We start from the raw sequence: 26660 nt of genomic DNA on the forward strand, positions 1-26660 counted from the left end.
GCCCCGGAGTGCGGATTTAGCGATCCGCACTCACGGGGCCACTTGATTATTAGATATATAGATAAAAAGGAACAAAATTACTAAAATACAGCTGATCTGACCTCAAAATGATGTTTGGACTGGAAAGGGGGCGTGTGGGTGGTACAGCTTGCAACAGCCAAGTGACAAGGCAGACAAAATAGTAGGGAATTGGATACTTGCTGTGAGGCTTTTGCAAGCTATTTCACGGACAAAGTCATGGCACTCCGCCGTGACCTCCCCGCCACAGTTGAAACAGTGAGTGAACTTGAGGTCCATTGCATGTCTTCGCAGGGTTTAGAATGTTTTGACCCACTCAGTCTGGAGGAAGTTGACAGACTGCTCGTATCTGTGCGACCAACCACATGCTGCCTTGATCCGTGCCCTTCCTGGCTCATCAAAGCGGGCCACGAGGGGTTCCGAGGTGCCATAAGGGAGACTGTCAACAAGTCCCTCTTGGAGGGGTGGTTCCCTGAGGCACTCAAGGAGGCGATGGTCTGTCCTCTCTTAAAAAAAATCAACTCTGGACCTAGCTGAATTGGCCAACTATCGGCCGGTGTCTAATTTGCCCTATTTGGGCAAATTGATTGAGAGGGCGGTGGCGACACAGCTTCAGAGCTTTCTGGATGACGCTTCTGTCCTTGATCCACTCCAGTCCGGCTTTCGCCCGGGCCATGGGATGGAGACAGTGCTGGTTGCCCTTTCTGACGACCTCCGGAGGCATCTGGATCAAGGCGGTGTGGCGGCACTGTTGTTATTAGATCTGTCAGCCGCGTTTGATACGGTCAACCACCAGTTGCTGACCCACCATCTCGCCGACATGGGGATACGCTCGCTTTTCAATGGGTTGCCTCTTTTCTCCAAGGTCAGGGACAGAGGGTGGTGATAGGGGAACAGCAGTCCCGGAGGCACCCACTTGAGTGTGGTGTGCCTCAGGGGGCAGTGCTTGTTTAACATCTACATGTGCCCCCTCACCCAGATTGCCAGGAGGTATGGGCTGGGTTGTCATCAATATGCAGATGACACCCAGCTCTATCTGATGTTGGGTGGCCGGTTGGGCTCCGACCCAGAAGAGCTGAACTGGGCATTACAGGCCGTGGCGGAGTGGCTCATGCTGAGCTGGCTGAAACTAAACCCAGCGAAGACAGAGGTCCTGTGCCTGAGTCGGTGCAGTTCGGGGTTGGGGATCCCTCTCCCGACTTTCGATGGGGCGCCATTGGTGCCAGCATCGGAGGTTAGGAGTTTGGGAGTGCTCCTGGATCCCTCCCTAACTATGGAGGCCCAGGTGGCAGCCACTGCCAGATCTGCATTTTACCATCTTTGGCTGGTTCGGCAGTTGGTTCCCTTCCTTGACCGCGATGACCTGGCTACAGTGATCCATGTGACGGTCACCTCAAGGTTAGACTACTGTAACGCTCTCTAAATGGGGCTGCCTTTGTCACAGATCCGGAAGCTGCAGCTAGTGCAGAACGCGGTGGCCAGGCTGCTGATGGGTCTCCCCAAGTGGGAGCACATCCGGCCTGGGCTGAAAGCACTGCACTGGCTGCCAATAGCATACCGAATCCGCTTCAAAGTGCTGGTACTTACCTTTAAAGCCCTACATGGCCAGGGTCCGACTTACCTGAGGGACTGCCTTTCCCCACATATACCCCCAAGAGCACTTCGGTCAGGGACACAACACCGCCTGGTGATTCCAGGCACCCAGGAGGCAAAGCTTGCTGCGACCAGGGCCAGATCCTTTTCAGTGGCGGCTCCTACCTGGTAGAATGAGCTCCTGGAGGAGATCAGGGCCCTGCGGGTCCTTATGCAGTTCCACAGGGCCTGCAAGACGGAGCTCTTCCGCCAGGCTTTCATATAGGGGCTGCCACTACCACCACCACCAATGGTGGGGACAACAGTGGGGTCAGGGACAGTCCCCGGAAAATGTGCCATAATCTTGCATGGCACTGATACCGCTGAACTAGCCTTGGACCATCTACAGGACAATATCACTCCCAATAAAATGACTGATACCATCTGTCTAAGGATACAACCATTAATTATGCTGGAGTCAAACTGTTAGAACTGTTTTCAACTCACCACCTCCACTGCCTACATAGCACCAGGTTTGACTCCTTCCAAGGGACACACACCTATTTATTTGGCTCAATAGATCACATTTTAATTTCATCTTCCCTCCTGCCCTATACTCTCTGCTTTGCAGTAGTAGACAGATCGGAGAGTGATCACAGTCCAATTAGTCTAACTCTAAATTCCCCAATAATTCCCCTCTCTGGCCAGTCATTGAACACAGCCAATGGTGTACTTGTTGGTGAGAGGAGAATAAGGTAGTTTGTCCAACTAAACCTCGATATAGCCAAAATAATGAAGAGAGAAGACATTTGGCATCTGAGGCAACAAATAATGATGGAGGACTCCAACGTGATTAAGTATTTTGAAGATATAATAAATCTTCTTAGGCCCTATTTGGTTCAGAGTAAACCCCTCAAATACTACCTCAAGAGGATCAGGAATGTAGACAATTCAGGAATAAATTGACAAGACAGTTGTGGCAGGCACGCTATACTAATGGGGGGATACCCTCTGCTCAGATAATGGCATTGAGATCAACCTATTAAAACTTGCTGAAGGAAAAGAAGCTTGCATTTGTTAGATCCCAATGGGAAGCACTTGACCTTGTAGTTCGCCAAAAAAATTAGGCTAGGTTTTGGCACTTTTTGTCTCTAGGTATGGTTGACAGATCATACCCAAAGAGTGCTTGTTAATGGTTCCTCATCCTCTTGAAGAAGAGTGGCAAGTGGAGTGCCTCAGGTACCTGCCCTGGGCCTTGTGTTGTTCAACATCTTTATAAATAACTTGGAAGAAAGAATAGAGGTGATGCTCATTAAATTTACAGATAATACTAAATTGATAGGGGTAGCGAAAACAGTAGAAGACAAGAGTCAAGATACAGGATGATCTTGACAGGTTGGAAAACTGGGCTAAAACTAACAAAATGATTTTCAACAGAGGTAAATGTAAGGTTCTGCATTTAGGTAGAAAAATAAAAAGCAAAATTATTGTATGGGGGAGACTTGTCTCAGCAGTAGTGCATACCAAAAGGATCTAGTAGACCATACACTGAACTTGAGTCAGCAGTGAGATGTGGTAGCTAAAAGAGCAAATGTGATTTTGGGCTGCATCAGCAGAAGTACAGTGTCCAGATCACATGAAGTGATGATATCACTTGACTCTGGTCTGGTTAGACTTCACTTGGAGTATTGTGTTCAGTTTAGGGCACCAGAGTTTAAGAAGGATCTAGACAAACGGAGGGCAATGAAGATAGTGAGTCCTATGAGGTCCTGTGAGGGAAGTCCTGTGAGGAAAGCTTGAAGGAGCTGGGTATGTTTAGCCTGGCAAGAAGATAACTGAGAAGTGATATGATAGCCATCTTCAACTATTTGAAGGACTGTCATATAGAGGATGGAGTGGAGTTGTTTGCGGTTGTCCAAGAAGGTTGGACCAGAACCAATGGATTGAAATGAAATCAAGAATTTCTAGATAAACATTAGGAAGAACTTCCTGACAGTTAGGACAGTTCCTCAGTGGAACAGGCTTTTTTCAATGAAACAGGCTTTCTTCTTTGGAGGTTTTAAAGTAGAGGCTGGATGACCATCTGACAGCAATGCAAATTCTGTGAATTTAGGCAGATTATGAGAGAGCACGGGAAGGGATGAGCCAGTGCTCACTTCTTGTGATCTTTTCCTACATGCCCAGTGAAGTGCCCATCACCATTTAGGAATCAGGACAAAATTTTCCTCCAGGCCATAATGGCCAGGGATCCTGGAGGGTTTTCATCATCCTCTGAGCATACAGCAGGAGTCAGTGGTAGAGTGAGGGGGACGTAGTTGTGAATTTCCTGCATTGTGCAGGGGGTTGGGCAAGATGACCTTTGAGATCCCTTCCAGCTCTATGCTTCTATGTTTCTATATTTACCTTGATGCTTTGCTACTCACTTAACCAATCTAACAAATAAACTCCCATTTTACATTGTCAAGGTACAGAATTCACTTTACATATTAAAAACGAATGCACATGTTTAAAACACCGAAGATATATAAAAGCTGTGTGATGAAGTCACTTCATCACAAGTATAAAAAACTTTAAGAAGAAAGAACAAGAAATGCAAATATTCTGAGCCAAGCAAAATTAGCTAGAGAAGAAATGAAGAAAGTGCTCTATACATGGTGTAATCTCCTGAGGGAAAACAGACCAAGAGTGAAAATGGAAATAATCCTCTTTATCTTCATGCAGAAAATGGTGTTAAGAAAAATGAGGCTGAAGCTTTTCTAACCTAGAGATTATTCAAATAACATGTACGGTTATGCAGGCTTCCTTTGAAGTTTAACAAGAAACTTCTTCCAGGACAGGATACAGCTGCTTACCTCCCAATAGGAATGTGTAGCTACAAACATTACACCAGGGCTCAAATGTCTACACTGCTCTCTTAGTGTCTTCTAACAACAATTCAATAAAAATAATGTATAAACCCCATCTGACATATCCATGTAATCCCTGCTAGATTATGGGTTTGCTGACAGCTTGGTATACTTGGCTGTCAGTGTCTGCGTGGAGCTGCTGAACAACTGCTCCAGGCATAATATCCTGGAAATATTCTCACCTGTGCACTGGAATAAGCCAGGAAAGGCCAAGCAGGGTACACAGACAATTGCTGCCCATCAAAATATGGAATTTTCTTTCCCAGCAGAGTTGCACAAGGCCCAATCAAGAATCTTTTACCAGTATTACTAAACATTTTGTTTGTGGATAACATTTGAGTGCAGTTTAACTGGTAGAGGGCTGAGGATTTAAGGATCTGTTAAGATGTGGTCACTTGATCAGATTTTAACTGGTTATGTTGTTATTTGCTTTAGAATCTATTGCAAGACTTCAGCACGATGACTATAAACCAAAAAATAATGAATGGTTTAGAGACAACTGAATGAACAAAGTTGAGAAGTAATACACCTAAAAATGATTCCAGGAAGAAAACAGAGGAGGAATATTCAACTAATAATACCAAGTTACCCAGAATTTTGGGGCTTCCAGAAAAACTATGAGAATTCCTAAGGTGGACAGGAGTCAGATACCTAATGGGAAATGCCTCTTTGAAATTCAAGTCCTTTTGTTTCCCGCAGTCATGTAATGGCTCTCCTCCCACATTTTGATTAATACCAGTGATAGTAGAGGTGAATAAAGCGCTTAAAAATGGGGGGGGGGGATATGCAACATACTATATAACATAGGTAAAATATAAAAAGCATTGGATACATTATTCTGGTCCAAATTAACATGACTGAGCTCCAATGTAAATTATTTAATTTCCTCCTAAAGGAGGAAAATAATCCTGAAGTTTACTCTTCGATTCTCTTTTATTAGAAGACTCCATTCGTGACCTTTATATTGTGCATTTTAAGCTACCTATCATACTGCAAGAGGCAACAACATTACATTGACAACTGAGCTACGAAGGAGCAACCAGATAAGGCAATGAAGTCAGATAACAACATGGCTGAACCCAAAGCTATCTGGGCAGAGCAATCCTCTGTTGTGCTTGTGCCGCCATGCTGGCCGCGGCACAACAGTGGCACCACTAGCTGCCTCCCTAAGGGGAAAGTTACATGGCAAAAGTTACATGGCAGCCAAATGGCACCAACAGTGGCACAACTAGCTGCCTCCCTAAGGGGAAAGTTACATGGCGAAAGTTACATGGCAGCCAAATGGGAAAAAAGGTCCTCAATCAATGCTGGCAGGCACTGCCACGGGGCATCGGCGTTTCTGCCGCAGTCAGGAATGCATTATGACATTTGTGGGGCCTAAGCACTTTTGCCTTTATGGGCCCTTCCCACTATAATAATATCAATATTAAAAATTATTTTTGATATAACTTTAAATTCAACATTTTGTTTCCTTGTTTTAGGTAAAATGTATTAATTTTTTGTGGGCCCTAAATGTTTCATATTTTTTTCTGATGTGCAATCCAGACTGGTACATAGGATAAACCAGCCAACCTCTACGCAAAAGAATAAATGGACACAAATCTGGCATAAAAAATGGCAATATCCAGAAACCAGTGGGAGAACACTTCAATCTACCAGGACATTCCATTAAGGACTTAAAGGTCACCATAGTTCAACAGAAACATTTCAAAACCAAAATTCAATGGGAAGCTGCTGAATTGGAATTTATATGTAAATTTGACTCACTCAGACTTGGATTGTATAGAGATTTTGGATGATTATCTCATTTCCAGAAGTAACTGCCTTTCAGGTATTCCATTCAGATTCATCAATAGAAGGAAGGGGTCACACCCAGCCTGGATTGCACATCCTACCTTTTTCATGACTTTTGCAACTGCTTTACATTTACATGGCACTTTCTGCATCCTCTCCCCCCTTCCCTTACCACCTATATATCTCTGGCCAGTTTCTTCATACCCTCGATGCATCTGATTAAGAGAGCTGTGCTTCTCAAAAGCTTATGCTAAATAAAGTTTGTTTGTTTTAAAAGTGCTACTGAGCTTCTTAGTACAGTATATAAATTTATGTGGCACTTAAGGCTGTAGGTTATTATTCTCTATGACTGTGACAAAAGAAATGATCATGAATATTTATGAACAGGTGAGAATATACCAAGATTAGCCTATAAGCAACACCAAGATTAGAGCAGAATACCTGGCTGTATCCTACCAGACTACTCAGCTAATTGCGGGGCCTTCCTTCAGAGGAAAAGCCTCTTGCATCAGAGGTAGAGATACAAACCAATATCCATTTTTACAACCTTGAAGCATAAAACAGTTGCCAAGTACAAAGAAAAGTGAACGTATACACACAAATTACAGATTAATATGTGAGCATTCTAAAGAGAGAGCTCACCCACCTGAAGACTGAAAAATGGGACAAAAGCAGCAAGACTCGCCGCCTCTAAAAGACAAATCAGGATCTCTTTCCTAGGAACACAAAAATGCCTTCTGCACATGGAAGATGTCTGCTGCTCCAAATTTTCTTGCTGATGTGGGAAGAAATGCACTGCCTTCTAAGAAATATCTGAACATACCTTCAGTTACACTTTAATTCATGGTGATTCAGGTTTAGCACCCATCTGAGAAGTATATGCTACAGGCTGTGTGTGGTACAGTTTATCAGCATGTACATAAGAGACAAACTTTTCAAAAACTTTTTTTAAGTTGATATCTAAAAATCATTAGCTGCATTTGCTAAAGTATATCTTTAAGTGCTTTCACAGTGCAATCCTAAACATATTTATACCCTTCTAAATTCAGTGAAGTGAATGGTCTTAGAAGGGTGAATTCCGCTTAGTACTGTACTGCCAGTAACACAAGTAACAACCATAATTGTTGCATACAATACAACTGAAATCTAATCAACTTGGGCTGCCTGCTTAATTGAAGAGAAATCCAATTACTGCCAGCTCTCATTTGATTTTTAAATACAGGCAGACCCTGGACCTGAACACTAATTTTGAGGCGCTGTGACCCATAATATTATTATGTGAATAGCTTGTGATACTTTCTTGTATCTATGAAATGTAAGTCATGCTCTCTGATTTGAAGTCAATACATTTCCAGGGATTGATTGATCCATGTGGGACACACGCTTCATGGATGAGTTGCCTAGAAGAATACAACATGAGCGTTCTCTGACTATTGCTCTAGCCCTGGGTCATTTGAGCCATTCCCATTTTCAGTGTGCAACATATAGTACTACAAAGGTAATTTGGATGCAGTTCCAATATGAACAGGGGCCAAATTCACAAGGGAAAAGTGCTACCAGCTATTGTTTAGCACTTAACTGGTCTATATTTAATGTCATTTTAATAATGGTGTTTATTTGTTAACAATTTGCATTTTAAAACTTTTGGATTCATTCACTCAAACAATAGATGAGGCTTTCTAAAAAGGTTTGCTTGAGCCTAAAGCTTGACCACTTTCAGGTAATGAAGCTGCTGTACTTTAAGAAAGCATTCGGGGAATCTTCCATAGGCGCAATGTCCTGCCATGTCCTACCCTTTGTGAGGACAAGGCCCTTTTTTCAAGAAGGAGAACTGGAGACACGTTGTTCAGGGGCCCACAGACCTGAACCACTTGGTTCAATTTGCTTGAGACTTGGACAGTCTTTAGTGGACAGGCAGCCCTAGGTTCACTACAATTCTTGTATCATTTGGTTGAAAAACAGCTACTCCAGGCCCTGTGGAAAAAGTCTCCTATAGGGAATAATGGAACTCAATTAGTTCCATCAAGTTTTTATGTTGCTCATGTTTCCTTATTTCCTACAGAAATAAGTAATTACCTCATTTACTAATGACCTGTGAAAAATAAAAGTCCATACATGTGTCATTTCTTAGTTATTGCACTGCAAAGCAGGACACTCTGTTAACTGAATGCATTAAATATCTAATTTAATTAAACCTCTAACAAGCCTCTGAAACCCCATTGAGAGCACTTTGTTTGATTACAGACATTGGGCTAAAGTAACAGCCCTATTGATCTGCTCAGCTTCAACTTATTTTATCTACCCAATTTAATCTGTATAGAACCAAAGCTAAATTTTAGCAGGGCTCCTTTCTCACCCTCTGGGGAAATAATCTGTAGTGACTCTTGGGTTCAGGGCTGCAGATATGAAATATTTAGTAGGTCAAAGAAAACATTTATTTGTGTGGCAGCTATTGACTGTATTACAAATGCAAATAAGTTCCCTAATGTTCACTGACTGGCTGACATGGATAGCTGTAATAAACAGACTCCTCCAGGGGGAAATAAACTCTCTGTTCCGTAAATTAACGTATGGTTTAGATCACAAGACTGAAATCTTCCAATAAGTCTGAAAGAAGGAAAAAGGCACAAAATAGTTTTCAATTCTGTGTTTAATAATCTGGAACCTAGATTTCATATGTTTTGTCATAGTTCAAATGCTTATGTCAACAATTCAAAGAAATGAAAGCAATGCCACTAAACTGTAACCACTTTCAATCACAAGGAAGCATTCTGTGTGAAGACCAGAATGTGGCTTCCGAAAGTCTGCACCCAAGAATATAGTCTGCTATCTGCCATACACAGGTGCATGTGTGTGTTCCCCTTCTTTCTCTCACCTTCATCCTCCTTCAGTATCTCCTTTTCCTCATTCTAATATTTGAACCTGTGTAAAAGACATTCCAAGAAAGAACCACAAGCAGGGAGGGAAAGCTACACCTCATTGGTTTCTGTGCTGCTACTGCTTTTGATGCTCTGCCCATATCTTATAGAATCAACAGATATGGGATGGAAGCCAGATCGAAAGTAGACTGGCTCCTAGTTAGAAAAAGAATCTATAAAGGAGCATGGATGCCTGCTTGTGAGCCAAGGAGAGGCAAGGCTGGGACAGAAGATGACTTGGTTGGCTGGGCAAGGAACGGAAGGATATCAAGGACAGCTCCAAAATAAATAATTTTTTTTAAAAAAATAAATGAACAAATAAATGAACAGATGAAGGCAGGTTATCTCAAAATTTCAAAAACAAGGAGAAAAGCCTTGGGAACATTGCCAATAAAACTATGTTGTCATAATATCATTTAGTTTAGGAACCAGAACCAAAGATGGATGAGCCTTTAAAAAAGCTTGAGAGACCAAAGACCAGATTGTGGCAAAAAGTATAACTGAACTATTATTATTATTATTACTAACACCAGCTCTTTTCTGAAGACATTCAAAAATGGTGAATTCTAACACTTACTGCCTTTACAGACTTTTCATTGTTCTGAAACTTGCCTGCTTAGCCTACTGAGACTTCTGAAATACAAGCATGGAATCAAAAACACACATAAACACACACGAAGTGGCTTTATACTGAATCAGGCCATCAAGAACATCAAGGTCAGTACTGTCTACTCAGACTGGCAGCAACTCTCCATTGTCTCAGGTAGAGGTCTTTCACATCACCTGCTGCCTGGTCCTTTTAAGTGGAGATGCTGGAAACTAAACCTGAAACCTTCTTCATGAAAGCAGAGGCTCTTCCACTGAGCCACAGCCCCTTCCATGAAACATGTATTCATGTTTGGAAAACAACTAGCATAACACAAATAATGAGAAAATTACACCTGGTTTCCTTCCTACTTACAACTGGAACCTTTACAGACTGTCCATTTCAGACAACATTGCTACAAAGATAAAACAGTATTTGATGTCTCTGTACATCATATCAAAAGAGTGGGGGAGGGAGACAGGAAGAGAGGAAGTCAACTATATCCCTAGGTCACAACTCAAATATTTTTAGCTGTTCATCATCTTACTTTATTTATCTTACATACTCCTTGTACTCCTACTGTTTTCTCACTATGGCAGGGTGTTCTGGTAATTAAGTCTCAACAAAATCAAGGCTAGAGCACCCCGCAGTATATCATTCATGACTAGGAAAAAGGCAGGTCTGCATAAGCAGGCTAATTCATTCCACGATTATCAGTTGTTGGGGATGAGGATGAAAAACTGAAGATCTGAGAACCGACTAAGGAAGAAAGGACTGTAAGGTAGAGAGTGGCACAAAAGGTGCTCTCTTCAGAACTGGTAATGAACTCCAGCTATTCTACTGGCTAGTTTACGATTGCTAGAAGTTTAAAGCAGAAGCACTTGGGCTATTCCTTCATGTGACCCTCTTCAGCAGGCTAGTTGCAAGTTAAGAGAGTGCATCCCCTTTACTAGCATAAAAAAAGATTTAAGGTAGATCTCAAACACAACCAAATTTCCTTACAAACCCCTCAAAATTACATGGAACTAAAACTCTTCCAAATCAACCTACAGACTATAAAATTGTACACAGTTTCAGAGGGCACAAGAAAATTTCATAGATGTTGGCCAAGAAGTAGAAGCAAATATAAGATCAGGAGGTCATGATGCGAATAATATTGCTCCTTACAGTCTTCTTTAAAAAATTAGTAGCAGCAGTGCTTTTTTTCAGTACAAGGTGATAGGCACATGCGCGTGAGCGCACACACAACATAAACAAAGGACTCATACATTGATGGATATACAAAAATGTAGACAACTACACTCAAAAGCTTTGTTGAGAGCTGGTGTGGTACAGTGCTTAGAGTGTTGTATTAGGAAGTGGGATAACTAGGTTCAAATTCCTGTCATGCCTTGGAAGCTCTCTGGGTGACAATGGGCCCTCACAATCTATAAGCCAAATCTACCTCACAGGTGATGAGGGGAAAAGAGGGATAAAAATAAAAAAGAAAAGGAATTATGCACACCTATAAATTAGGTGCACACCCACTGTGTACCTAATTATGCAACACTGTAGATGACATATGTAACCTTTTCAATAGTACACAAATACACTTTAATGTGCTGACCAGACATCTTTGCTGAGTGAAACTGTAAAGGGGAGTTATTCATGCATGAGAATAGCAAACAATACAATCTAATGACATATACAAAAGAGCATCACAGGCTCAGAAAATAATATCCAAAGGACAGGCTCCTTAGACAACAGAGGATATTATTAAAATATACAGGAAGGGGAATTAGCCTACAAAATTCCCACTTACATCCAGGGCAAAGCTTCAATGAGAAGAACAATATTTTCTTTATTTTCTGTATTGTCTACATATGTTTATGCAACACACACACATACACACATATAAAATTCTTTCCATAATTTCTGTTCTGTTAATTCAGAGTCCATATCACCAGTAAGGACTTTAGTTAACAAAGAACCAGAATATGAAAACAGAAATGAATCATTCCACTATGGCCTCCCAAATTATCAAAAAAAGAACTTACTGAAACACAAAGACCTGTCATGTTGGAAAAGCTGATCTTTCTCTTGTGGAGATCCCTATTGATATGGTTACATATGGGCTCCTGTAAGTCTACTGTATACCTTAGATACCCCAAATTAATTATATTTGCATTCTTTGCAAACATCAAGTGTTGTGGTACCTAAAGGAAGACAAATTAAGCATCAGACCTTTCCATTTGCACAGTTCTGTTTATGAGAGCTGGCATTCAGCAGTCCTAGAAAGGTATCCATCAAAGAGAAGATGGCGGTTGAAAGAAGAAACCATTGGTTAGAAGGGCATGAAAATAGCAAATGAGGCAGGAGCAAAGGCCCTTGAGAGAAGTAAACTGCAAATTAGGACAGAGTCTGCTTACTGCTCCCTGTATTCTGTCAGGCCTATTTCCATACATCCATGTGTCATGCAGGAGGCTGGCAGCCTTACCCTTCTGCGTAATCTGTCTCGTTCTTCCCGGATAGCATTCATGGTGGCCTTGGTCCTGTTCAGCTCCTCCTCTTTGCTGCATAGCATTGCAGTGAGGCTCTCATTCTCTTCCCGCAGGCCTGCCAGTTCTTTCTCCCATCGAGACCTCTCTTCCGCCAGATTTGGATAGAGGTCTCGCCCTAGCACACCTTCGATTTCTTCTACTGTCTGCAAAAATGGAAAGAATCAGACTATTAGAGGAGATCAATAATTTCACATGGATGCACTAAACAAATTACAAACTTAAATAGACACATTCTAATCTGTTCTTTTTCATTAAAGTTATTCAGGCAATTTTTATTAGAAAATAATGTTTGTTTCCAGCAATGTCACTTTTAAAAAATCTACAAGCATTTTTTCAACAAAATCATCATCCTCGTTATCCTCATCATCCTCATCATCACATTTTACATCATGTTATACTGATATAAACTATAGTATGCTACTGGCATTTATAGCTCACATTTGCTCACTGGGATTAAAGTACATCAAATACACTAATTAAACTCTAAAATGTATAATAGAGTGCACTCCACTTAATCAGTTCATGTAGGAAGTGAACAGCTGTTTTAGAGGGCCAATTAAGCAAAACCAAAGCCACTTTTAACCAGACAGGCCCCTACCCTTTAACAGCTCAGTGACTTATAACGCTAGAGCTGACTGGGGATATGGCAAAATCAGACTCTCTCTGCTCCATGCTAAGGGATCAAGCAAACCTTAATCTCCACTAAATTTACATTCTATCCACTGTACAGATAAATCTTGATTAAGAATTGCAGCAGAAGAGCTGAACCTCCCTCATACACACACAGTTCAAGGCAAGGGGCAATAGTAGACTACTGATATCCAAGAAAGACTGGGAGAAAAGCATGGAAGTAAACAGTAGGGGAAGAGTCTGCTTCTCTCATACCTGTGCAACCTGTATTATAAAAATCAGACCACTACCTCATTTTTTTATGTTGAACAGGGCAGGCTGCAAAACTGTGGTTGCTGCCATCGCTACAGGTTTGGCCCTTGTGGAGTGCAGCTTCTCTGCATATACCGAAGTGATTAATTGGGCTGAACAATTTTTGACTGATGTTAGTTCTAAGAGGTATTATTGCTTATAGAGCTCACCTTGGCCACGTGCAGGAGAGAGAAAGCACATGGAAAATGTGTGAACCAGACTGTACATAACTGGCAGCAACTTCTTCAGTCACAGGACTATATTTTACAACATAGTCTACAGAAATGTTTCCCCGTGTAATCACTAGCATATGTGTGACCGAGAAAGAGCTGTGCATTTGGAGAAACTGACTGTGTAGCTCTGCATATAGAAAAGCATCTAAGATATTGATTATGGATTTCTACTTTCAAATGGGTGAGATAAAAATCAATAAAATCAATAAAAATTAAAATAAATAGTGAAACCCACCATAATGTTTGCAAGTAGTTTTACAACTTCTTCTCTACAACCCACCTAGTAAACCAAATACACTATTAGAGTTCTTCTTGGATTAGCCATCACTTCTAAGAACCAGCCAAACGGTTTCTCACATAAAATGAATTCTGAAAATAAGTCCACAGATCTCCATCAACCAAGATTCAGAAGACAAGATTCTTCACAGAACATTTAAGAGTCAGGATGTATACAGTGGACTTAATTTTTGAAATAAGAAAAAATGAAGAAATAAGAATAAGTAATCAAATGCAAAGCACTGGAAATCTTCTACAGTAGAAATCAGATGATGAAAATAGCTTGACTAAAATAGTTCCGGAAGCATTTCTGGCAAATTTATCAAACACACAATCATTTCTGGCAACAAATGCAGTAAGAGAGTATGCAGGCAAGGGAAATATCCCTCTAAGAACACTGCCTCCCATAGGACTAACAACTTTGGGTTGAGAAATTCCTGGAGATTTGGGGTGCAGTCTGGGGAGGGCAGGGTTTCGAAAGGGGAGAGACTTCCACAAGGTATAATGCTATAGTCCACCCTCCAAAGGAGCTGTTTTCTCCAGGGGAACTGCTCTCTGTAGCCTAGAGATCAGCAGTAATGCCAGATCTCCAAGCCCCACCTGCAGGTTTCGAACCTTTTCCTCTTCACCTCTACTCCTGTATAATAAAGAGAACCATAGTTTGATCATCTTTGCTGAGGCATCAAGGATGCGTCATCAACATTCTTATTGGCTGATTTAGCTCTGGGTTGCTGGGGGTTTTTTTTGGAAATTGGACACTTTCCAATCCTCTTTGCAGATGCTGGCACCACTTTCATACTGTCTGGGGTGGTGAAGCAGGATGGCCAGGCATCCCCATGCAAAGTCGCCTTTCCTTCCACCAGACTCCCCAGTGAGTGCTTGGCAAAGGCAGCCGCCAAAGGTGTGGGTGAAGTGGCCTGCCCTGCTCCTCCATGGCTCCTCCGGCCTGACGCTGCCCCATTCCCAAGGGGACAATCCGAGCAGCACTGCAGCAAAAGGAGAAGCCTGCCAACCTCTCCCTGACCCCTCCACCACCAACTAAACAAAAGTCTGCCAGCTGGCCACTTTCTAGGTTCTCTCTCTGGCAAGCCACACATCAATTTCAGGCCCAGGGAAGGGGAACGGGGAAGTCACAGCCCGTATGGCTCTTCCTCAGCTTTCAGGGGAGGGGTGGGGTGGGAGGAAAGGAGGAGGAGGCCTGGACAACAGCAGGGGCTTTGTTGCAGCAGGAGGAGTGTGGGTGAAAAGGGCCAGAGAGGCTGGCGGGCTTCTCCTTTCACTGAAGTGAAAAGGTGCCCATCTTGCCCAGCCCTGCAGTGCTGGCTTGCCCTCCTTGGCCGGCTCTTGCTGCGTGTCTCGATCTGGCTTCTTCTTCACTCCCGTTCTCTGTTCCTCCGTCCCCATTTTTCCTCCCCCCTCTCGGCACCTCCTTCCCTTCCTATTTTGGCTCCCTCCCTCCCTCCTCCCCTCCATGAGTCCTTCAGCCGTCTCCCCTCCACTTTCTCTCCAGGATACTGACGGAGAGGTCTCCCAGTGACTCACCACCCCACACTGGTCACAAGTGACGTCACAACCAAAATTAAGCAAAAGATTGTATTTGTAGATTGTAGATGCAGAACGCATACACAAATACACAATAAATAAAGTGGAGAAAAAAGAATAGTGCAGAGATCAGGCACACAGATCTGAAGTCAACCCGACTTATCTGGACTAAGCTACAGTTAGATGTGTGTACAGAAAGGACCTATATCTAATTTTTGAAGCCAAGGCATTTAAAACCAACAAAAATGGTGACAAACTGTAAGGGATAACATTTAACGGCCCCGGTCACACGGGCAGGAAACTGCGGGGGAGAAGCGTGGCTGTTTGCCCTGGGGCAAACTACTGCGCGGTTACGCGATCAGACCTCCCGTGGAGGTCCTGTGGCGGTACCGTGGACGTTCCATGGCAAGGGAGAGGTGCTGATCACAGGACAAGCCAGCGCGCAACGAAGAAGCGCGCGCCGCGGCAAACTGTTTTTATTTTGTGTGTACACGACAAATGCGCATGCTCCGTTGAGTGCGTGTGCGCATCCACAGGGACTTGGACAAAAAACCCACCGTATTTGCAAGGGGACATGGGCGGGCGCCAGATGCCACCGGAAACGCGATCAGACGCCCGCCCTTGCCCCGCAGTTTCCGGAAACTAGTACCTCCGAGGTACTAGTTTTTTGCCACGCAGTTTCGGCTGGAAGCCTCGGTTGAGCCACGGGAGTGCTACGCTTCCCAGATGTGCTGGTGAGATCGCGCCCAGAAACTCCGCCTGTTTTCCGTCTCACTTGTGTGGCTTCTGTTCCGTGTGACCGCAGCCAACAATGATAATTGTTACCACTAATGTTGTTGGCATTTGGGGGGCTGTTTTCAATACCAAGGCTTGAATCCTAAGCCTTGCCTCCAATTGTACTTATCTTCTTCCATTGCAAAGGTGGTTCTCCACTGTGTAGCACTTTCCTTGGTACTGTATGCTTTTTGGGTCATTGAATAATGTTGGTCTTGCTCCTGGAGGAATGTGTTCCTCTACAGCAGAAGATTGCTGCTACAATGGAAAAGGGCACAGTGCAAGTGTGCTAGGTTCACGATCCAAGCCCAAGAATACATCTGTCTGTGGTGAGGTAAATGTTCTCCAGTTGGTCCAGTGTTTGCACCAACTACTGAAAACTAAAAACTTCACTGTTTTCTAGCATCAACTTTCCTTCACTAGCACCACTATGGCAAAATCAATAGTTTATTGCAGATGCTTTATGCCCATGAACTTTTTAGTTTACAGAAAGAAAACATTTTAGTTGTGTTGTTTACTAATGTGCAGGTGACATTTGCCTAAAAGGACGAAGTTGTAGAGGCACTATTCAATGTATTCTGCCAAAAACAGTGCACTAGTGTGGAATTTCCCCTCAGATTACTTAAAAAGTCTTGGAAGGGAAAATTTCATTCATATCTGGTAACTGGAACCTTGGCCAGTAAGGAAATGCCTTGCTTGGGTTTTCCTATATACCTTAAAACAATTTGTCAGACATATGTTATCTGCTACCTCTTTTTGATTATAAATTTCTTGTTTCCATCAAAAAGTTGGGAGTAGCTCATTGAATCGTTAGGTAAGACCAACAATTTTTTCCCCTTTAAGAAATCTCACACAGTCAGATAATTTTTATCTTGCTCTAAAAATAGTATCCTAAATAAGCAAGATGTTTTACAGTGTACACAGCCAGTCAACCTATTCTGATTCAAGGTTTTTTTCTATGTACAAACCAGGGAAATGTTTACTTGCACAAACTACAGGATTTCAACTCTGTCAAACATTTACCAGCACTGTAATACTGAAGTTAATATGCACCACAAACTCCCTCTCAAACTACTCTGGCTATATTATACAGTTAAACTAGAAGACCAGGAGTGATGTCGCTCATGGTCTCTTCATGGTTTTGCCAATATTACCTTAGAGCAGAGGTCATTTCGGGGGGGATCGCGGGGGATCATAGTTCCCCCGGGTGAGGTACGGGGGGCAGGGCACATGACGAAGCCCCGCCCCCTGCTTCCCGCCGCCCCGCTTCCGGCCCTCATTCAGCCAGGAGGAGGCAGGAGAAGAGGGAGGGTAAGTTGCTTCCTCCCTGCCTCTCCCCACCCCTGCCTGCCTGGGGCCAGGGAGGCGTTTGTGGGCGCTCCTTCGCACTCCCGCCGGCCTTGCAGGTCCACCGCCGGGCCCCTCATGGGCGGCGGCCGGGACCATTGGGGGCGGGGTGTGTGGCCTTATGACACACTTCCGGTGATGTCAGGGGGTGTGCCTTATGACACACTTCCGGTGATGTCAGGGGGTGTGGCATATGCTAATGAGTTATGCTAATGAGTTCCCCTAGCTCTTTTTCTACGAAACGACCCGTGCCTTAGAGATGCCAGTGAAAGTTGGGATTTGGGATGTGAAGAAAGCAAGCAAGAGTTAATTAGTTAAGAGACAAAACTATAGTTACTAGCCTCACATTTGTACACTCTGTTCTTTTCTACTCCTTCTCTCTTTGAGCAAAGTAATTCAATTAATTACTGTTTCTTCAATATAACCATAGTTAGTATTACTTCTTAACTAACCCTGTATGAATAATCTTTTATAATCTGTCTAAAAACCTCTTTCATCCTCCATAGTTTTTCACAAGAGACCACATCTCTTTATCTATTTATTACAAGCTATAACCACTTGTGGTATATGACCCCAGGGAGTGGCTGCCTGCTCCAGAGCCTCCAAAGGGGCAACCACTTCTGGGGAAGGAAAATGACAGAATTTCTCTTGACCTCAGATGTGGGAAGTAAGAAAGAGAAAATGGAGCCACTGGCATCATCCATAATATACAACAGTGTATAAGGGAGGCAGGGCAATAATGAACATAACAGGATACAAAACTGTGGAACTTGAAATCCAGAAAGCAGACATCCTGAATCCGGGTCATCCTCTAAAATGTTCTGTGCTAAACTATGCAAAAATTATAAGATTACATTTCTTCAAATATCAAGCTATTTTATTGAGAGATCCTACATCAGGAAATTTTAAAACATCAGCACTACATCATAATAAGAATACTGTAAAGACTGACATCAAAATGCAGCTCAGGAATGCATTTTCAATGTTTGAACAAGAGGTCTCGTCACCTATTCTGTTTCTGATTAAAAAGCCTTAGCCAATGCAGAATGACTTTTCTGCCTTGGGATATCTCCCACACTGAGAAATGTCTGACAAAGACTGATGAAGAAATGGAAATCAGACACAGATTCTGCAATGGAAACAGTCAATGAAGACAGAGCATTTACTTGCTAATTTTATCCATAATACACCTTAGAATAGAGTGGTTAGACATTTTCTTTTTTTTAAAAATCATCCATTGTATCATTATTCTTTTACTGACACCCCAGTGTTATAGGTAATTATGTACAGCTGCGTCAATGCACAGATCATCATGTGCTATCACTGTCACAGCACATAAAAAGTAAAAGTAAAGGTTCCCTTGCTCGAAAGCCAGTCGAATCCGACTCTAGGGTTGCGGTGCTCATCTCCGTTTCAAAGCTGAAGAGCCAGCGCTGTCCGAAGACATTTCCATGGTCATGTGGCTGGCATGACTAAACACCAAGGCGCACGGAACGCTGTTACCTTCCCACAGAAGTGGTACCTATTTATCTACTTGCAATTTCTTGCTTTCAAACTGCTAGGTTGGCAGCACATAGTCCTTCATAAATTAAAGGTCCAATACTACTGAAACTGTTTACCTCATATAAAAGGGAAACAACTATGAGAGGGGTAAAATGCTTTTAACTTACTGTACAGCTGGGGTATCTGCCATTCCAGTCATCCTTAGGACTAGGATCTATACAAGTCCCCCTCCCCCAGTTCCTATTAGCTCAACTTCCTACCATGTTCATCCCTCTTCAGGCCTGTCTTCCTCAGGACCCTGTTTCCAGTCAAGTGTTATCTAGTGTTATCTTCTGCTTTGGACTTCCTATCCCTTAGTTTCTGTACTTCCTATATCATCTTCTTGTTACAACAAAGAATCCTAATAACTTATTTGGTGTAGTGGTTAAGTGCATGGACTGGGAGAACCGGGTTTGATTCCCCATTCCTCCACTTCAACCTGCTGGATGACCTTGGGCAAGCCATAGTTCTGACAAGAGCTGTCCTTGAAAAAGAGCAGTTTCTGTCAGAGCTCTCTCAGCTCCACCTGTCTGTTGTGGGGAGGGGAAGGGAAAGGCAAGGCATTTGTAAGCCGCTCTGAGACACCTTTGGGTAGTGAAGGGCGGGATATAAATCCAATCTCTTCTTCTCTCGTATTCATATTTCTTCAAAGTACCTACCACTAATGCTCCCTCTAAGCTGTGGAGTCTTGTGAGCAAAAATTCTACTTTGTGAGCTACTGCCATTAAAGTTGTGAGCAAGCGATTTGGCTGCTGCATAAATTAGTTTGCTCTGGAGCCATCCTTCCTGAGCTAAGACAAAACTGTGTGAGCTGGAGGCTAAAATATTGTGAGCTAGCTCACACTAACTCAACTTAGAGGGAACACTGCCTACCACCTAAATTATTTCCTGGTTATTGTGGTCTCATACACACTCAGGAATCAAAATGAAAGTGAACATTCCAATATATGTGTACATTCCATGACAACTGTTTTGGTCAGTGATTAGAGGAACTTTCTAACAGGAAGGCAGGCAAGAGTTCTGGTCTATTTAACAATATAGCATTTCTCTGTGATTTAATTATTCCCTTATTAAAGCAGCAATGCTGATAATTTTCTACATCCAAGCTGTGTCCAATGAAATGCATTGTGATCAGAGGTCATTTCGGGGGGGGATCGCAGTTCCCCCGTGTGAGGTACGGGGGGCGGGGCACATGACGAAGCCCCACCCCCTGCTTCCGGCCGCCCCGCTTCCGGCCCTCATTCAGCCAGGAGGAGACAGGAGAAGAGGGAGGGTAAGTTGCTTCCTCCCTGCCTCTCCCCACCCCTGCCTGCCTGGGGCCAGGGAGGGCCTTCGCAGGGCTTCCTTGCACTCCCGCCGGCCTTGCAGGTCCACCACCGGGCCCCTCATGGGCGGCGGCAGTGGAGCTGCAAGGCCGGCGGCAGCCGGAACCGTTGGGGGCAGGGTGTGTGACCTTATGACACACTTCCGGTGCTGTCAGGGGGTGGGGCCTATGCTAATGAGTTATGCTAATGAGCTCCCCTAGCTCTTTTTCTACGAAACGACCCCTGATTGTGATTATCATAGGAAAAATGCCACATAGGTAGAAAAACATAGTGTTCATTTGGTTTGAAGTTACACAGTAAAGTGACTAGCTCCTATTACCACACCTTAATGGCTAGGTCGCAGTGTTCACTGGCAGTGGTGAGCTGCTCAATATGTCTGTCCACATCTGCTACGGACAAACTGCAGCTGCTCTTCTTTCTCCCGCAGACTACATTCTCCAGACCCGTCAGCACTCTCTGCAGTTCAGAGTTCAAGTCACTACAGGTATCTGCACAATAGAAAAAACATGTCAGACAAGCACTAAAAGTCAATATATATCTAAAGAAAGAGAAGCCACGGTCTTATAAAAGGTACCTCAAATGGGCAAACATTTCTCTTCACAACCTGACCCTCCCAAGCACAAACACCATTAACCTAACCTTGTAAGTTACTAATTTACTATTGGCTGATAATTGTCCTAACAATTATGCAGGGTTGAAAGTTGTCCACCAGTATTTAAAGATCATAAGATATTCACAGAATACACAGAGCAGTCTTTCACACGCGACTGAATTGGCTGAACAGTAGAGCCTTTCTAGAATGACTTCATGAACTGTGTAATATATGACTACTAGTGTCAAGAAGGCATAAGACAGGCCAGTGGCCCACAGGATTATTTGCATTCCCATGCAGCAAATCTGTGTAGTCCAGAACCCCATTTCCCACGTCACCCAACCAGAAGCCCCAGTAAGCTGACAAGAAGGGACCAGATGCCAAAGCCTATTCCTGTTACTGCTCCCCACCAACTGGCATTCAGAAGCACACTCCATCCGAACATTTAACCAGTAGCCACTGATGAATTTTTTAAAGCCATTTATGCCGTATTCTGGCATAAATGTTAACTATACATTGCATAAAGTCATCCTTTCTCTATCCTGAATTTACTAACCATCAACTTTATTTGCTGCTCCTGAGTTCTAGTATTTAAGGAAAGAGAGAAAAAAGCTTTCACCATTTTCTTTCTCTATTCACCAACAACCTATGTCTTAAGCACCCTTCTTGTCACTACTATAGGCATCAGTAGCAAAACATAAAATGGCAACTGCCATTACTGCTACAGAAGCAAGTGAGCAGGTCTTTTTCTCTGCCTTTGGCACACCAGTACCCGGCCGGCTAGATGGTAAAAAGGAAGTGCTGAGGCATAGATAATCCTGCTTCACAGTGGTGGGACTGGACTCAGTGGCATTTATTTCTATGATAAGCAATTTCCTCTTGATAAACTAAAGCCATCCACACAAAATGAAATGTGGGCAGTCACTTCTGATTTTTCTGTTTGATTTAACTGGTAATGTTTACTGAGAGCAACTACTTCCATGCACTACAAGTTAGCCCAGAAAAAAATCCTTGTATGGACAATTTAATAATGCTTAAATTAAAACTATTCTGCTATGTACTGATGAAAAGTAATGACTTACTTTAAAAAGTTCATATTACACAGACTTTATTTTATTTTATTTTATTCCCCCCCCTTTTTTTGAAATCCCCGGAGGGATATTTTTTATAAGACTACAAAACTACAAAGAAAATATGAGGGAGGGGGATAACATCTAAGGATAAAGGATAGATAACCACACTACACTAAAAACCCAAGAGGAGGAGATCATATCCGTGTTAGTCTAAATGTTATTAATAAAAGTGTTAGTACAACAATATACTTGTAGAGTTCTTGTTTGTCTTGGCTTCAATGCTAGTATGTTAGTTGTTGTGAGAGAATTTTCTGAGCATCTTCTTGTTAGTTGCTTCAAAAGGCAATTTTCAGAGTCCTTCTGCCTTTACTTCGGTTTTCTGTCTCTGAAATCATATGTAACTTTCGTTGCGCCTTCACCCGTTTCTACAGCAGAGTCCTCTTCCGTTCCAGAGGTAGCAGAGTCACTTGATTTCAATTCTTCATCTTTGGATTCTTCTTCCATTCCCAACTGGCGTCTCAAAAAAATTTTGGCTTTGAAAATGGAGTGAATTTTTTCTTCTTCTTTTTTAAAAGCCCCCCAAGGGGGAATTTTTTATTTGCATTTCTATAAAACTACAACAGAAATTGGGGAGGGAGAGTCTACAATCTATAGGAAAAAGTAAAGAAAACCTAACTAAAAACCTAGGAATGGAGGTTTTACAATGCTTAAAACATAGTTGTTACTCTTATACATTTGCTTTCAAACATGAAGCGTGCCCGCCAATCATCGCTTCTGCTGACAAAACCTGCTTATCTGACTGAACAGAGAGTAATTCCAAAGCCATAACACACATAATCACAGCCCTTAAGAAAAGTTTAGCATCTCCACGCTTTACTCCCCCCCAGGCAAAATCTTTAAAACCAATGTTCCCTCAGTAAGAACATTACAACACGTTTTTCTTCTTCCGTCTTTGATGTATCTTCTTTATTCAATTATCTTTTAGTTTTTATAAGTCCGGATCTGTCCATTCATGATATAAACCAAGTTCCTTTTTTCCTGGGACATCTTCGCTTCCTTAAACGTCTTAGATCAAAAGAGATCTTTCCTTTTGTTGCAATAACAACACACTCATTGGAGATTCCAACCTTTCTCTTAGCAAGCAGATCATATAAAGTTAGGGTAGCGAGCCCTTTACTCCAGAAAACCGCTTTTCAATCAGCTTGCCAGTCCAGCCACAAAGAACTAAACTTAGAGTCTCCTTGCCATTCATACGTCTCTATGATCAACGTACTGTCCCTTTAATAGTGTAGCTGCTTTTAGTACAGATCCAGATCGCTTCTCACTTTAGCCACCAGCTTCTCCCTTTAGCCTCCCTCTTCGCCTCTCGTTGCCATCTTTTGGGGATGTTTACATCAGCTGAGAAAGAATGCCAAAGTCTCTAAGGTCTGTTTAAATGCTCTGCTTTCTTTTAGAAAAACTCTCCACTACAGTCCATCGCCAAAGTTTGATCAGTCCCTCCCTTCTTGCTTTCGCATTTGCTTAAAACGTCAGGAGATAGGGTGTCCCCTCCCCCCCTCCGTTTATACGCTTGTAGTGGAGGGACTTCACTTCTAGGCTTTAGTGTCTTTTCAGTGGAGTTGCTGAAGTCGCTTTTAAAATAGCATCTCTGGTCTGTCTTCTTGAGAATCTGACCACAATTTCTCCAGGCAGGCTATTTTTTTTAATATAGTTGGAGTATGCCCTATAAGCAGTCTCCATCTCTTTTACTACTTCATCCGCTATTGAGCCTATTGCTGGGGCAATGATCTCGCTGAGCAACTTCCTCAGATCCTCCTTCGCCGATTCAGGAACTCCCTGGAAGGACCCCAGAGACGCCGCTTTTTCCATTTGTAGCTGTAACAAATGGTTTTCTTGGAGGTTTTGTTTTGCTTCAACTTCCCCCATTCTTTTCTTCATTATCTTGTTTGTGGTGTCTATCTCTTTAATTCTCTCAGTCATATGCTCCACCTTCTTCGCCGTTTCTGCCAGTTGCAGCTGCTGGGATGCGAAGTTTTGATTCAGCAAGGTCAGTTGCTGGTTAATACCATTGAGTTACTCCATCACCGGCTTGAGCATATCCGCTAACATTTTCATGACGTCTGCTCCCTCCTCCGGTTTTGGGCTCTGACTACCCGCCGATTTCGCTTTAAACTTTCTTTGCGAGGCCGCCATTATATACGATTGTTTACAATTCCAAAGCGCTTCTCGCGGACTCGAAAAATCGTCACCTCGATGTCAGCGCTCAAGTATGTCCCTCAAAACAAAATCGCTGCTTGTTTCCCCCCCTGCCCCCTTCGTTACGCTTATCTGTCCGTTCGCATAAGAGGCGTCCTTCTTTGTGCACCGCTTTTCCCACCAGGGGGGTGGGTTCACTTTTTAAATATTCTGTTTATTTTCAACTCACGTTCATTGTTGGTCATTTCTCTGACCTCGCTCACAGTAAGCGATATTCCGCTCAATCTCCAGAGCTTGTTTCAGTCGAATCAGCTTGTGCCCGAGGGCCACACAGCGGCAGGACCATCAGGGCGGAGGGGAGCCTCAATTCTCCGGCATTTAGCCATAGAAGAGGCTGCCCCTCAAAAGCCCTATGATCTGGAGCCTTTCGCAAAAGCTCTGTGTGAGGGCTACTTGACGTAGCACCCCTCCATGCCGCTGGTGTGCGAGTCGCTCCCCCGAAGTCCGGAGAGATCGACTGCCAACGCTGATCCACAAACTGGAAGTCTCTACACAGACTTTATTTTCAATGAAATCCATATTATATAAATTCACAAGCACTGCCAACCATCACTGCTGTTCTTCTAGTAGAATTCTTTTTCTTGCCTAATTAAGGTACCGTGCCCTATCCTACCAGATATTTTAAGCTATGTTTTGCAAACAGAGAACATAAGAAGAGCTCTGATGGATCAGACCTAATGGTCAATCTAGTCTAGCATCCTGTTCCCCACAATGGCTGACCACTGACTCCTCTGACTGGCAGCAGTTCTCAAAGATCTCAGGTAAATGAAGTCTTTCCCAAAACCAGCTGAGATCATTTTATTTGGAGATATCAGGGGCTGAACCTAGGACTTTCTGCATGTAAAGAGGGCACTCCATCACTGAGTCACAGATCCTCCCCATTCCTTTTAAATAGGAATGAGACAGTGCACACTGACAAAGCTCAAAAGTACTTCCATTGCACCAGACAAGCTATCTCTCCCTTGCAACAAGGATGGACACAAGGCAGACAAGCCTAAGTCCTGGACAACTGATACTCAGTTTTGTTATAGCAGTTGCCGAAAGAGAGAATGCCTCAACAGATCAAATTCCATGGTATTATCAGCATGGATAAGCAAAAGAAAATGGCCTTCTGAAGTCTGTTCGTATGCAAAAATTCCCGAGTTCCCCATGGGAAAAAACAATTCTGCTCTGTCAGCTCCACTTAAAAATCATTTTTCTACATGTTCAGTTACAAAATACAATTTCTCAGGCATGGATGCACCAATGAGATGGCTGAACTGGATAAAACGTATTTATTTTGCTTGCATTCCTGAAGCTAAGTGACAAGTTCTACAAATTTTGTCACATTTTACAAGACAATGCCTTTCCTAAACAAGCTCTTATCCTTAAACTTCTACCCCCCAGGCTGCTTTCCTTGCAGGGACTAAGACTTTGCAACGCAGCTAGGGCTAAAGGAACCAACATCTCAAGGAGAAGGTCGATTAAATTCAGTCACAGAATTTGTAACATACAGCAAGGGAAATTAGCTATTTTAGCCCTTGATGTTTTACTGCCTGTAGCATTAGAGCAGCATATCTAAATTTACTAGCACATCATGACAAGTGAGTGTAGTTCAGTATATCAATGAGATTGCTGCATTAATACAACGTGTAGTGCTGGGTTTTCAGCTGATGATAAATTTGCATGATATGTAAACCACAGAAAAGGATTTTTAAAAAAAAAAAAAAGAACTTAAGCATATGTATAGGAGAAAAGGAATAACATAAAAAAATTGAGGAAAGGATGTGGATGACAAATTACATAAAACAGACATCTTGCAATACTATGTTATGTTATGATGCTCATATCTCTCTATTTTAGAAAGACAAATGCAGCAAAAGGAAAGTAAACCTGCCCAGTCTGGGTTTGTAGTCCTGATTGTTACAGGCTGTAATCCCCACTCGTGCCATGGAAGCTCACTGGGTGACCTTGGGCCAGTCATGTGTTCTCACCAGTGTTCCCTCTAAGCTGAGTTAGTGTGAGCTAGCTCACAGGTTTTTAGCCTCCGGCTCACACCTTTTTGTCTTTGCTCAGGAAGGATGGCTCCAGAGCAAACTCATTTATGCAGTAGTCAAATTGCTCACTCACGACTTTAATGCCAGTAGCTCACAGAGTAGAATTTTTGCTCACAAGACTCCACAGCTTAGAGGGAACATTGGTTCTCACCCTAACCTACCTCACAGGGTTGTTGTGAGGATAAAATGGAGGAGAAGAGAATGATGTAAGCTGCTCTTGGTCCCCACTCTGGAGAAAGCTGGGGTGTAAATGAAGTAAATAAATACCAAAATATCCAAAGATGGTTGGTGAGTGGGAAGGAGAAAAAGATTCAGTTAAAGATGAAGATATGGGAGTTGCCAGGAAGAGATAAAGAAGAAACCATTGAGGAGGAGATACAAAGGAAAATGAGGTGCCTTCAGCAAGTCC

The 26660-nt window shown here is 42.8% G+C and overlaps 1 protein-coding gene across 1 annotated transcript in view; it reads right to left on the reverse strand.

The window, feature by feature from the left end:
• The window catches only part of MCC (mutated in colorectal cancers), a 237797-nt gene that overhangs the window by 44223 nt on the left and 166914 nt on the right, over positions 1–26660 (reverse strand). Inside the window, exons 5-6 of the mRNA XM_015418649.1 lie at positions 20619–20782; positions 12271–12477 (exon numbers count right to left, since the gene is read on the reverse strand). Of these exons, the coding sequence (XP_015274135.1) occupies positions 12271–12477; positions 20619–20782 (371 nt within the window). The remainder of the gene's footprint in view (positions 1–12270; positions 12478–20618; positions 20783–26660) is intronic.

The sequence above is a fragment of the Gekko japonicus genome, unplaced genomic scaffold (assembly GCF_001447785.1).
Source record: "Gekko japonicus isolate JY-2015 unplaced genomic scaffold, Gekko_japonicus_V1.1 scaffold541, whole genome shotgun sequence".
Classification (NCBI taxonomy): Eukaryota; Metazoa; Chordata; class Lepidosauria; order Squamata; family Gekkonidae; genus Gekko; species Gekko japonicus.